At 44.4% G+C, this 12,588-nt stretch overlaps 1 protein-coding gene across 3 annotated transcripts in view; it reads right to left on the bottom strand.

Annotated features, from left to right (window-relative positions):
• nlgn4xa (neuroligin 4 X-linked a) overlaps nucleotides 1-11,075 on the bottom strand; it is a 68,058-nt gene extending 56,983 nt beyond the window's left edge. Inside the window, exons 1-2 of one of the 3 annotated variants that reach the window (XM_038980008.1) lie at nucleotides 10,675-11,009; nucleotides 3,824-3,863 (exon numbers count right to left, since the gene is read on the bottom strand). In XM_038980008.1, coding sequence (XP_038835936.1) covers nucleotides 3,824-3,863; nucleotides 10,675-10,865 — 231 coding nt within the window. In that variant the 5' untranslated portion in view covers nucleotides 10,866-11,009. Of the gene's footprint in view, nucleotides 1-2,452; nucleotides 2,513-3,823; nucleotides 3,864-10,674 lie in introns of all 3 variants that reach the window. The other 2 variants (XM_038980007.1, XM_038980006.1) reach the window with 2 other exon arrangements.
• Between the last annotated feature and the right edge of the window lie 1,513 nt (nucleotides 11,076-12,588).

The raw sequence follows: 12,588 nt of genomic DNA, 5'->3' as shown, positions 1-12,588 counted from the left end.
GAGAGAGGAGGGAGAGGTGGGAGAGAGGGAAAGGAGGTAGAGAGAGAAGGGAGAGGAGAGATAAAGGGGGAGAAGGGAGGGAGCGAGTAGGGGGAGGGTGGGTCATCAGAATTTTCCATTGGTTTCAGCATTTTCCAAGTGTTAGTAATGGGATAGAGGGATGGAAGGGATGGAGGGATGGGAGATGGCAGTTAATGACCATACAGGGGGAACAGTGAGCTCCTCCAAACCCACAGTCAGACAGGAAGTAGCTGGTCACACTTCCTGTTCCTGTTTGATAGAGTTGGGTCGTAATCATTAGAGCACATCGTAGCAAAATGTTTCGCAACCGTAAACTAGTGTTTCTTATTGGACGAGTTAAGGTAATCCCTCCCCGTTTCAGTACGTTTTTTTCACAGTTTGGTGTCGATCTGGATACGATCTTGCTTTAACACAATCTCTACACACGTCTTTATGTGCCATACATAGACCTGTCAAGGAAAACAGAATAACAATTAACAAAAAGAAAATTGTGCAGAGCTTAGTGTCAGATGTCTCAAAGGCATTATATTAGCTACCACACTATAGTTTTGAAGTACGTACGTACACACTCCACACCTCTAATGTACTTAGACATGGTCTCAATTACAGAGACATTTCAAATAATACCCTTTCTTTCTTACTCCAAACTAAGTCATGAAATAATAAGGATATATTTGGTCGCTCATTTCAACGTTTCCTTGAGGCCGAAGGGAGAAAAAAAGGGTTTTCAAATGCAGCCATTTAAAACTTCCAAGAGAATAGGAATACGCTTCTGTCTCATTTAAGCCTGAGGTGAGTGTTTTTAGTGAGGGAACTGCAGCAGAGGAGGTAGTAGTTAGAGGAAGGAGGGACTCAGTGAGCTGCATTGTTGTGCTGTGAGCGAGGTGCGCATGCGTGCGTGTGTGTGTGTGTGTGCGTCCTTTCCGTGCGTCAGTGTGTGTGTGCACGTGCGCGTGCACAGGAATGTGTGCATGTGTGCGGGAGGTGTCTGTGTACTCGATGGCAGCAGAGTTATAACCTCAGGGGAACTGGTGGGGGTAATTCATCGCCAGTGCAGATGTTCAAACAGTCAGTGAGCATCGATTCTGCACTGGTAGTAGCACTCCTGAAAACACAGGCGTGGGTTTGACACGACACGGCAGTACTTCTTAAAATGAAGTACTGCCGTGTACTTTTGAAATGCCTGGATGGATAAAATGTTTATCCAGGCATTTCAAAATCTGAACATTGCTTTCTTCAACAGAAACAGTCTGAACATTTAGTTAAACTTGTGCATCTGTACACACAGAGAGAGAGATTCTTACCCAGTGGATCAGACAATACACATTGAGAAAACAGTAAAGGCATTCATGGAAATTACCAGTAGATTCTAAAGGGGACAATATATACTTCGATTTCTGAGGGGTACAAAAAGAAGAAATAAACATGTCTGATAATGACATGAGAAAAAGGTTATGAAGAAAAGTTCATGATTTAAGGTGAACCTTATTCACAGCTTTCACTCCTACCTACCTAGGCCTATTACCGTTTCACATTATCAAGACGGCTATAAGAAGGCAATCTGGATTTTCTACAGTACGTCATTGAGAGGTAGAAAATGCCTGGATAAAGCCTGGTATGTTCTGAGGAGATAAAAGACGACACCTTCTAGTGTTGCAGCTTTTGAGAAAGAGAATGCCAACCGTCGTAGCACGGTGATCTAAAAATGTCAGAGCTCTGCCCTTTGATTTTAAAACCATGAAGACAACCTGTGCCTTATCGTCACGGAAACATTTCCTCAGTGCTTTCACTCATCTCCTAGACATCCCCAGATCTTTAGAGAAACACAATCGAACCACCATTTTGGGTTAATAGTACCAAGCACAAGAAAGCGAACAGAAACCATATGACAGAGACTTTGACAGAGTTACAAATGAACAAGGTTTCCAACTGTCAAAACGATACAAACGTGGGTTAGTGTAGTGGTCATGCTTCACCGAGCAATGAAGAAAAAGAAAGAAGAAAATAAACTAAAGGGAAAACATGACTGTTTAATAACTTCACCTCTGAGGAGGCCAGAGAAAATACATGCAGAGTTTCAATTTAACATCTTTCACTTTGCAGCAAGGTGGGAGTGAGGCGGGAGATTCTTGTAAGTGGTGACTATTGGAGGGTACACCTCATTCCCCATTTATAGGTGACCTTTCACCCTTAGTACACGACCTTCTGATTCGCTGTAAATTATGATCTGCATCTCCAAAGAGGAAAGAGGTTGTTTAAAAAAAGGAAGATCCAAGAGGTGCCCATTGATATGCACTTCAAGGGATAAAAAGGGGAAAAAACTCAACAAAAAACTTCACAAAAAATGTATCTAAAAATAGTTTTGTACATGCATGAATATCAGGCTTTTCTTTTTTGGGGGTCAAAAAAGGGAAAAAGACAGAAAAAATACCTTTGTCTTCATCACCATCATTATTGGTGAAATCACCTCCTTGACTGTTTGAGTTGGCTCCTACGGTCAACAACAGGAGGGAGAAAGGTAGAGGGGATGAGGGGAGACAAATATGTAAAATAAATTTTAAAAACAGGCTCTTATAAAAAACTAAAACAAATGATGAAAATGCATTGAAAACTTTCCAAATCTTTGGTGTTTGTGTTGAGAATAAAATTCTTGTGGAAACATCTAACAGTAAGTGGTTCAACCAACTGGATAGCATGACACACAAAATTAGGAGCACCAACACAGCATTCTAATAAGAATTGTTCACAAAACACAGATGTTTAGTACAGGTAAGAACAGTTGAAGTCTGAAGTTTACATACGCCTTAGCCAAATACATTAAAATCAGTTTTTCACAATTCCTGACATTTAATCCTAGTAAAAAATTCCTGTCTTACGCCAGTTAGGATCACCACTTTATTTTAAGAATGTGAAATGTCAGAATAATAGTAGAGAGAATGATTTATTTCAGCTTTCATTTCTTTCATCACATTCCCAGTGGGTCAGAAGTTTACATACACTCAATTAGTATTTGGTAGCATTGCCTTTAAGTTGTTTAACTTGGGTCAAACATTTTGGGTAGCTTTCCACAAGCTTCCCACAATAAGTTGGGTGAATTTTGGCCCATTCCTCCTGACAGAGCTGGTGTAACTGAGTCAGGTTAGTAGGCCTCCTTGCTCGCACACGCTTTTTCAGTTCTGCCCACAAATGTTCCATAGGATTGAGGTCAGGGCTTTGTGATGGCCACTCCAATACCTTGACTTTGTTGTCTTTAAGCCATTTTGCCACAACTTTGGAAGTATGCTTTGGGTCATTGTCCATTTGGAAGAACCATTGGCAACCAAGCTTTAACTTCCTGACTGATGTCTTGAGATGTTGCCTCAATATATCCACATAACTGTCCTGCCTCATGATTCCATCTATTTTGTGAAGTGCACCAGTCCCTCCTGCAGCAAAGCACCCCCACAACATGATGCTGCCACCCACGTGCTTCACGGTTGGGATGGTGTTCTTCGGTTTGCAAGCCTCCCCCTTTTTCCTCCAAACATAACGATGGTCATTATGGCCAAACAGTTCTATTTTTGTTTCATCAGACCAGAGGGCATTTCTCCAGAAAGTACAATTTTTGTCCCCATGTGCAGTTGCAAAACCGTAGTCTGGCTTTTTTATGGTGGTTTTGGAGCAGTGGCTTCTTCCTTGCTGAGCGGCCTTTCAGGTTATGTCGATATAGGACTTGTTTTACTGTGGATATAGATAATATTGTACCTGTTTCCTCCAGCATCTTCACAAGGTCCTTTGCTGTTGTTCTGGGATTGATTTGCACTTTTCGATCCAAAGTACGTTCATCTCTACGAGACAGAACGCTTCTCCTTCCTGAGCAGTATGACGGCTGCGTGGTCCCATGGTGTTTATACTTGCGTACTTTTGTCCCATGAAGTCAAGCAAAGAGGCACTGAGTTTGAAGGTAGGCCTTGAAATACATCCACAGGTACACCTCCATTGACTCAAATTATGTCAATTAGCCTATCAGAAGCTTCTAAAGACATGACATAATTTTCTGGAATTTTCCAAGCTGTTTAAAGGCACAGTCAACATAGTGTATGGAAACTTCTGACCCACTGGAATTGAGATACAGTGAATTATAAGTGAAATAATCTGTCTGTAAACAATTGTTGGAAAAATGACTTGTATCATGCACAAAGTAGATGTCCTACCCGACTTGCCAAAACTATAGTTTGTTAACAAGAAATTTGGTTGAAAAACGAGTTTTAATGACTCCAACCTAAGTGTATGTGAACTTCCGCTTTCAACTGTATGTACACATTATTAAAGTGGCATTACTTAAAGTGACTAGAGATCCTTTCATTAAAGTGACAGTGATTGGGTCTCAATGTAGGCAGCAGCCTCTCTGAGTTAGTGATTGCTGTTTAGCAGTCTGATGGCCTTGAGATAGAAGCCGTTTTCAGTCTCTCGGTCCCAGCTTTGATGCCCCTATACTGACCTCGCCTTCTGGATGGTAGCGGTGTGAACAGGCAGTGGTGTGGGTGGTTGTTGTCCTTGATGATCTTGTTGGCCTTCCTGTGACATTGGGTGCTGTAGGTGTCATGGAGGGCAGGTAGTTTGTCCCCGGTGATGTGTTGTGCAGACCGCACCACCATCTGGAGAGCCTTGCGATTGAGGGTGGTGCAGTTGCCATACCAGGCTGTGATACAGCCCGGCAGGATGCTCTCGATTGTGCATCTGTAAAAGTTTGTCAGGGTTTTGGGTGACAAGCCACATTTCAAATTTCAGATGCTGTTGTGCCTTCTTCACTACACTGGCTGGGTGTGATGTGTAAGCTGAGGAACTTTCCACCTTCTCCACTGCTCTCCCTTCGATGTGGATAAGGGGTTGCTCCCTCTGCTGTTTCCTGAATTCCACGATCATCTCCTTTGTTTTGTTGACGTTGAGTGAGAGGTTGTTTTCCTGACACCACACTCCGAGTGCCCTCACCTCCTCCCTGTAGGCTGTCTCGTCGTTGTTGGTAATCAAGTCCACTACTGTTGTGTCGTCTGCAAACTTGAATGCTGAGCTGTAGTCAATGAACCACATTCTTACATAGCTATTCCTCTTGTCCAGATGGGATAGGGCAGTGTGCAGTGTGATGGCGATTGCATCGTCTGTGGACCTGTTGGGGAGGTATGCAAACTGAAGTGGGTCTAGGGTGGCCGGGAAGGTGGAGGCGATATGATCCTTGACTAGTCTCTCAAAGCACTTCATGATGACAGAAGTGAGTGCTACCTACGGGGTGGTACTCATTTAGTTCAGTTATCTTTGCCTTCTTGGGTACAGGAATAATGGTGGCCATCTTGAAGCATGTGGGGACAGTAGACTGGGATAGGGAATGATTGAACATGTCTGTAAACACACCAGCCAGCTGGTCTGCGCATGCTCTGAGTGCGCGGCTAGGGATGCCTTCTGGGCCAGCAGCCTTGCGAGGGTTAACAGTCGGCCACGGAGAAGGGGGGGGGGGGGGGGGTGGGGGGTGGCGCAGTCCTTGTTAGCAGGCCGCGACGGTGGCACTGTATTATACTCAAAGTGGGCAAAGAAGGTGTTTAGTTTGTCTGGAAGCAAGACGTCAGTGTACGTGAAGTGGCTGGTTTTCTTTTTGTAGTTCGTAATTGCCTGTAGACCCTGCCACATATGTCTTGTGTCTGAGCCGTTGAATTGCGACTCCACTTTGTCCCTGTAACGGCATTTTGTTTGTTCGACTGCCTTGTGACAAATAACATTTGATTTGATTTGATTTAGTGGTGTTATGACCTCAAGGCATTAGAGACACTGAGGTAATTTCCATCGCCAGCCCGGTAACAGTGTGTGATTTATGAATACAGAGGCTGTATGGGTTGTAATATTGTCTGTACTGTAATGTGCAGGTAGTGTTAGACCCCTTCTCTACAGGGGTCTGATTTGGGTCTTAGGTTATTTGAGATTTTACATTTTTTTACATTTAAGTCATTTAGCAGACGCTCTTATCCAGAGCGACTTACAAATTGGAAAGTTCATACATATTCATCCTGGTCCCCCCGTGGGGAATGAACCCACAACCCTGGCGTTGCAAGCGCCATGCTCTACCAACTGAGCCACACGGGACCAGATGGATGGACGTGTTGTTAAGATGATGTGATTAGCCATTGCTAGATCTTCAACTGGACCGTTAGCCTGCTGTGGTGTGAGAATACCTGGTTGATTATAGACTTCATTCTCAGATAGGCACTGCAGATTGACTCACTGACAGACCCATCAGAGTAATAACGATGATCATTAAGATTAAGACAGCTGAGACAGGAGTAGCATCCTGTAACATTGAGTAGCCACTTTGCTGGAGTCAGACTGTGGTTGCATCCCACCTGCCTTCAAGAGAAACCACATGATTAGACATGTGGAAGATCACATGATTTCACATGTGAAAACGTCTTTTTGGAACACTTTGCGTTCCACTGGGCACGCACAAGGTTGAATCAATGTTGTTTCCATGTCTTTTCTATGAAATGACGTGGAACCAAGATGGAATAGACGTTGAACTGACGTCTGTGCCCAGTGGGATGCGATCACATGTTTTCACGTGTAGTTTCATATGATCACATGTTGCTTTAAACGTTATCACATTAACTTCACATGAGATCACGTGATCACATGAAAACATGTGTTTTTGGAACACTTCACGTGTTCACGTGAAATTCATGTGATCTTCCATAAGGGCCTATCCTCTATATAGTGCACTACTTTTACCAGGGCCCATAGGGAATGTCCACTAAAAGGGAATGGGGAGCCATTTGGGACGCAGGCCCTTCTCTGAGCATAAGTAGCCTGCCAATCCCAGTTGGGTTCACAGCACTGGAGCCTGAGCTATTAGCTGCCAGTCTGTCTGTGGTGAGTGTGTGATTCAGACAGCCAGTCATACGCATGGAGAGGCAGGCAAGGCCAGGCAGTCAGAGAGAGGACAATATCTCCAGGCTAGGTCATGAGACTGCACAAATGGCACCCAGAAGGCTCTGGTGAAAAGTTGGTACACTATAGGGACTAGGGTGCCTCTTTAGGGAAGAGGAAGAGGGCTCTGGTCAAAAGTAGCGCACTATAGGGAATGGGGTGCCATTTGGGATGCAGACTCCAAAGACGTGCATCACTACAAACCTTGGACAACTCTGCATGCTCTCAGTTTTCCCTTTGACTTTTTCAAGGGCAAAAAAAAAAACAAGACTCAGTCAAACACTGAGACGGGATTCTTTTTTCATCTGGTCTGACAAATGAGCTGGGTGTCTGTCTGATGGTCGTACAGTGAGTGTGCGCGCGAGTGCATGCATGTGTGCGTGTGCACGCGTGTGGGTGTGTGTATGGACATTCTGCACAGGACAGATGTGGGAGTTTATGCTTTGCTGCGTTAAACTGACATGCCACTTGCCTTTGTTTGTGCAGCTCGAGATACCGTTAACTGTGAGATTACAGGCCTGTTCAGTTGTGTGCGCGTGTGTGTGTGTGTGTGTCAAGCCTTAGGCCTCGTTTTGTACTAACCAGCTAGCGATCTAGCGCCTCAGAGACACCAGACCAACATAGTGTCAAAACAAACAGTTATCATAGCAATGTTTGTTGCTATCTTTAAATGAGATAATATTTTAATTGGAACTAGAATGCAATCCAAATGGCACCCTATACCCTGTATAGTTAATTACTTGTCACCAGGGCCTATAGGGCTTTGGTCAAATATAGTGGACTATATAGGGAATAGGTTGCCATTTGGGAAGGGCCCAAAGAGCACGGCTCTCTCTTACACAAGCCACTCACACAAGAAAAAGCACTAGGGCAAGGTAAACCTACTATAATACTGTATTGAGCTGTCATTCATGCCCTGTCAATGTATTTGTTCTCTTTCTTCAATGTACTGTATCTTTTCTCCCTCCTGTGTTTCTATGCAAAGGAGAATTGGATTTATAATGAAATACAAGAATACAGGTTATCTGCTGCACTATCCGATTGATGGATGTGAGTCTGAAATGGCACCCTATTCCCTATAGTGTGCACTACTTTTGACCAGAGCCTCATGAACAGTGCCAAGTACAGATTGTAGGGAACAGGGGGGCATTTTGGATGTACTGTAGCCAAGATGTGGGCCACAGCCATACACCCCTATAACCAACAAAGATCTGATAAATCACAGGCCATTATCTCTGGGAGCACACATGTAGGTAACAAGCAATACATTTATTGTAATTTCTACTTTCTATTTCTGTTCCAGTGTTGAATAGTAAAACAGAACTAGTGTAGGAGGGTGTTCATAATTAAAGATGGAGAGAGAAAGAGATGAGGCCTGGGATGTGTCCCAAATGGCACCCAATTCTCTGCATAGTGCACTACGTTTGACCAGAGCCCTATGGGCCCTGGTCAAAAGTAGTGCACTACATAGGGAAAAGGGTGCCATTTGGGACACGGTCCTGCTATGGTATTGTCTTCTCACCCAGAAGAGCCCTCAAGAGGCTCCATATTCACTCTGATTAATTCACAATAAAACAGGTTTACCTCCCGGGTCTCCGCAGTAGTACCCAGTCTGAAACCACTGCAGAGGAAGATAAAGCCAGCTCCAGTAACAGCTCCAGGAGCTATCATACACACACACACACACACACACACACACACACACACACACACACACACACACACACACACACACACACACACACACACACACACACACACACACACACACAGACACTGCAGCTTTTTGTCTGCACAGACCAACATAACACCTAAAATTAAAGGAGCTCTGGCATTAAAATACAATCCCAAATGTACCACTTTTCACAAGCCAACCCTTGCTAGCCAAAACAGAATTCACCACCCACACTGCACAATCAAAAGGATACAAAAGAACAGAACTTGTGCAGGTTATCAATATTTAACTATATATGGCGTAGTCTTTGGTACTTAAATCAGACGACACAATGGAAGGCCGTTCTTAATCTGTCAGTCCATTTCAAGAGGAGAACTATAAAACTATAAATCCTCTTTTCTGATCCCGAGCTGTCTGGATGTCTCCACATTACACAGGATTTGAAAAGGCCAACTCTGAGGGCGTCTGTAAGGATGATGGGCAGCCGGCAGTATGGAGGAGAAGAAGATGAACAGAACAGGGAGAGAGAGTTGTCTTCCATGTAGCACTGACTGACTCCTCAAGAGGAGACAGAGGCTGTGTCCCAAATGGCAAACGTGGTGCACTATGTAGTAGGGAATAGGGCCCTGGTCAAAAGTAGTGCACTATGTAAGGGAATAGGGTGCCATTTGGGATGCACTCAAAAATAATATGGAGAGTGTTGTCTTCTTGACTCCTGAAGAGTTGAGTTTTTCCTTCAGGCCAATTGCCTTAAGCTAAGAACTGTAGCGTTAGTTCAGGAGATTTTTAATACATCAACATTCATGGCCTGCATTCATACATTTTAATGCCAGCAAACATATCCTAATATACTGATACTGAAATTGCCTTCTTTCGGTAATTGACATCTATGAATTCAGGTTAGAAGGCATAATGTGTGCAAACGAAAGATACCTGAGGTTAGTTATATTACCTGAGGGGCTAATATTACCAATACACAGAACAAGGAGTTCAGAGAACTGTGCTAAAACAATGCATAGACAGCAGCAACTGTCTGTCCACAAGAATTCTAACCCTTGATCCATCCACTTCACTTCTACAACCATATCTTTCCTATCACATTATTGGCAAAGCCACACTACAACAGAAATGACTGGATAGAATGGATACACTTGGACATCCTACATATTTGAGTCCAGTTGCCTACATGTAAATGAAAAATTGCACACAGGGAAGAGATTTCAGTTCACGCCAGTGATTATAAGAACTGTTCTTATAATTCCCTGGAGATGGTGGAATAGTATGTCAGAGGAACGACCCAGGCATCCGGACTGGGATTGTCAGATTATCTATCGCCTTCTGTGTTATTTAATCTCGCAAGAGCTCTGACTAAATGTAGCATAGAGAGAGGTCTAGAGTTCAGTATGAATGCATTGGAGAATTCTCTTCACATTGACCTTCATAGACCGGAAAGAGTCTGTCTCTTCAGAAGAGACAGCGACAGCCCAGCAACAGTTCATGGTTGACCTTAAACGTGTCTGTTCCAGTTGCACTAAGTTAACCAACTCTTTATTTTATTTTATCTTGCTGTAGGAGTCTGATGGTGGGGCCTGAAGGGGGAAAGTGCATTACATCAGTGGTGTAAGTGTCAGAACTACTCCGAGTCAGGAGTGCTCACTCAAACCTCAAACGTGACTTCTGCACTGCACCCAATTCAACAGGAGAGAAGGTTGACTGCTACAGAATAGAATAGACAGGACTGGGACATCCTACGCCCTCAGACAGTAGGGAGGTCTAAATATCCATTTTCTCTCTCTATTACACCACATACAGTAGTCCACATTCATTTCAAGCCTTCAGTCAAAAAATCATTGTGCCCTTTGGTAAAAGTATCGCACTTTGATCAAAAGTGCACCACCGTTTCTGGTTCAAGGAGTTATCCCAGCCACTTTGAACTGCTTCAGAACAAATGGACCTGCAAAGTGAAATGCCAAAACAAACAAAAAGGCAAACAGAGGATAACAAGATATTTGTGTTAATCAAGGTGTGACATACCATCCTCAGTTGGCACGTAAATGTTTAGGTACAGGCAGTCCTCGTTCTGATCCTGCATATAGGTTACCACTGTATCCAAGTTGGCTGTGAACCACACCGGCAGCATATCGTTGAGTAACTTTTCCTCCAGGTACTGTGGACACACAGGGGCGAACTGGGTAGCATTCCTGATCCCAGGCCAGGACATGGGCGGCTCGGGGGGCTGGAAGCGTCTTTCCCCTGTAGGGGCCAAAGCGTACGGGATCCCCAAGTACTGCTCCACGGGCCCTAGGATCTCATTGGGCAGCGTCGTCTTTAACCCCCGCAGCTTCCCGTAATTCGTGGTGACAACAGGGTGGACTGGGGTCTGAGCCACGACCGGCAGACACACAGACGCTAACAGGAAGCCAATCCGTAAGAGAAGGTAGACCTTGGATAGGTAGACCATCCCCATTCCATGGGCTATAGTGGCTCCTCCAGAGCTCAATGGAGAGGTACTGGTTCCCCCTGGCCTGGCTCCCCTCAACATGCTCCTGCTGCGCTCAGCCAAGCAGATTGTGGTTCTGGAAGTTCCGGAACTCCTCTCCCACCCCCCACAGCAACCCAGACCAATAACCTGCTCCTCAGGCTGTGATTGACAGCTGACAGACAGAGCTCCAGCCAATCAGAGCAGTTTTGTGCAACTCGGTGCCCCCCATCCCAAGAGAGTGGGTCTACGTGTAGGTCATTGGTCGGGGGTGCAGTGCCTGTATTTGTCTCCAGATGTCTTTGCTCGTCGACCCAGTTCCAGCTTGGTTGGTTACCCTGCAGGGAAGACAGAATGGGACATGTAAGTTAATCCTCGACACATCAAAGGCTACATACAGTATGATGTCCAAATCCCTTCCAATAGATGTCCACTTGTTGAGCATATAGCAAATACATGACTGCAAGTCCCCTCTGTGTATGATCAAAATGTGCAAGAGATGCAAAGCATGAAATTGTATCTTTCTAACAAATCAATAACATGGAATAGAGAACAACATAAAAGTGTGGTTTCGAGTGGAATCAACAACAGAGATACTATATTGGCAAACTGCTTTATTACCTTGTGTGACATCATCGTTATGGTCAGGATAACATTGCACATAGCAGCAGTTACACTAAAAGAAAACTCCAAGGCTGCATCCCGATGATTTTCCACCCATTTCCCTAAAGTGTGCACTTGCACACTTGCCATTATGGAGTTAACAATGGTGGAAACTCTCTAGCCAATGATTACACCAATCCAATGCTTGTAAATTCATGACAGGACGTGCGCAAGTACACACTTCTGGAAAAGGGGGGAGAAAAAGTATGCAGCCCAAAACACACATAAAAAAATACTACAGTTTACTATAGAATTCTGAAGTTAACTGTAGGATACTGTAGAATACTATACTACACACTGGAGTATCCCTTGATCATGTGTACTGTAGTACTTAGTACTTTTTGTGCACTGTTGAATACTATAGTAAATACTACTGTCACGTCCTGATCTGTTTCACCTGTCCTTGTGCTTGTCTCCACCCCCCTCCAGGTGTCGCTTATTATCCCCAGTGTATTTATCCCTGTGTTTCCTGTCTCTCTGTGCCAGTTCGTCTTGTTTTGCCAAGTCAACCAGCGGTTTTTCCTAGCTCCTTCTCCCAGTCTCTGTTTTTTCCTAGCCCTCCTGGTTTTGACCCTTGCCTGTCCTGACGCCGAACCCACCTGCCTGACCACTCTGCCTGTTCTAATCTCGAGCCTACCTATCGCTGCCAAACTAACCCTGATTCAGATGACCATCCTACCCATGCTAGATTACGGAGACATAATTTATAGATCGGCAGGTAAGGGTGCTCCTGAGCGGCTAGACGATCTTTACCATTCGGCCATCATATTTGCCACCAATGCTCCTTATAGGACACATCACT

The sequence above is a fragment of the Salvelinus namaycush genome, chromosome 40 (genome assembly GCF_016432855.1).
Source record: "Salvelinus namaycush isolate Seneca chromosome 40, SaNama_1.0, whole genome shotgun sequence".
Classification (NCBI taxonomy): Eukaryota; Metazoa; Chordata; class Actinopteri; order Salmoniformes; family Salmonidae; genus Salvelinus; species Salvelinus namaycush.
Note: the sequence above shows the minus strand (reverse complement) of the source record. Positions and strands in the feature narration are given on the sequence as shown.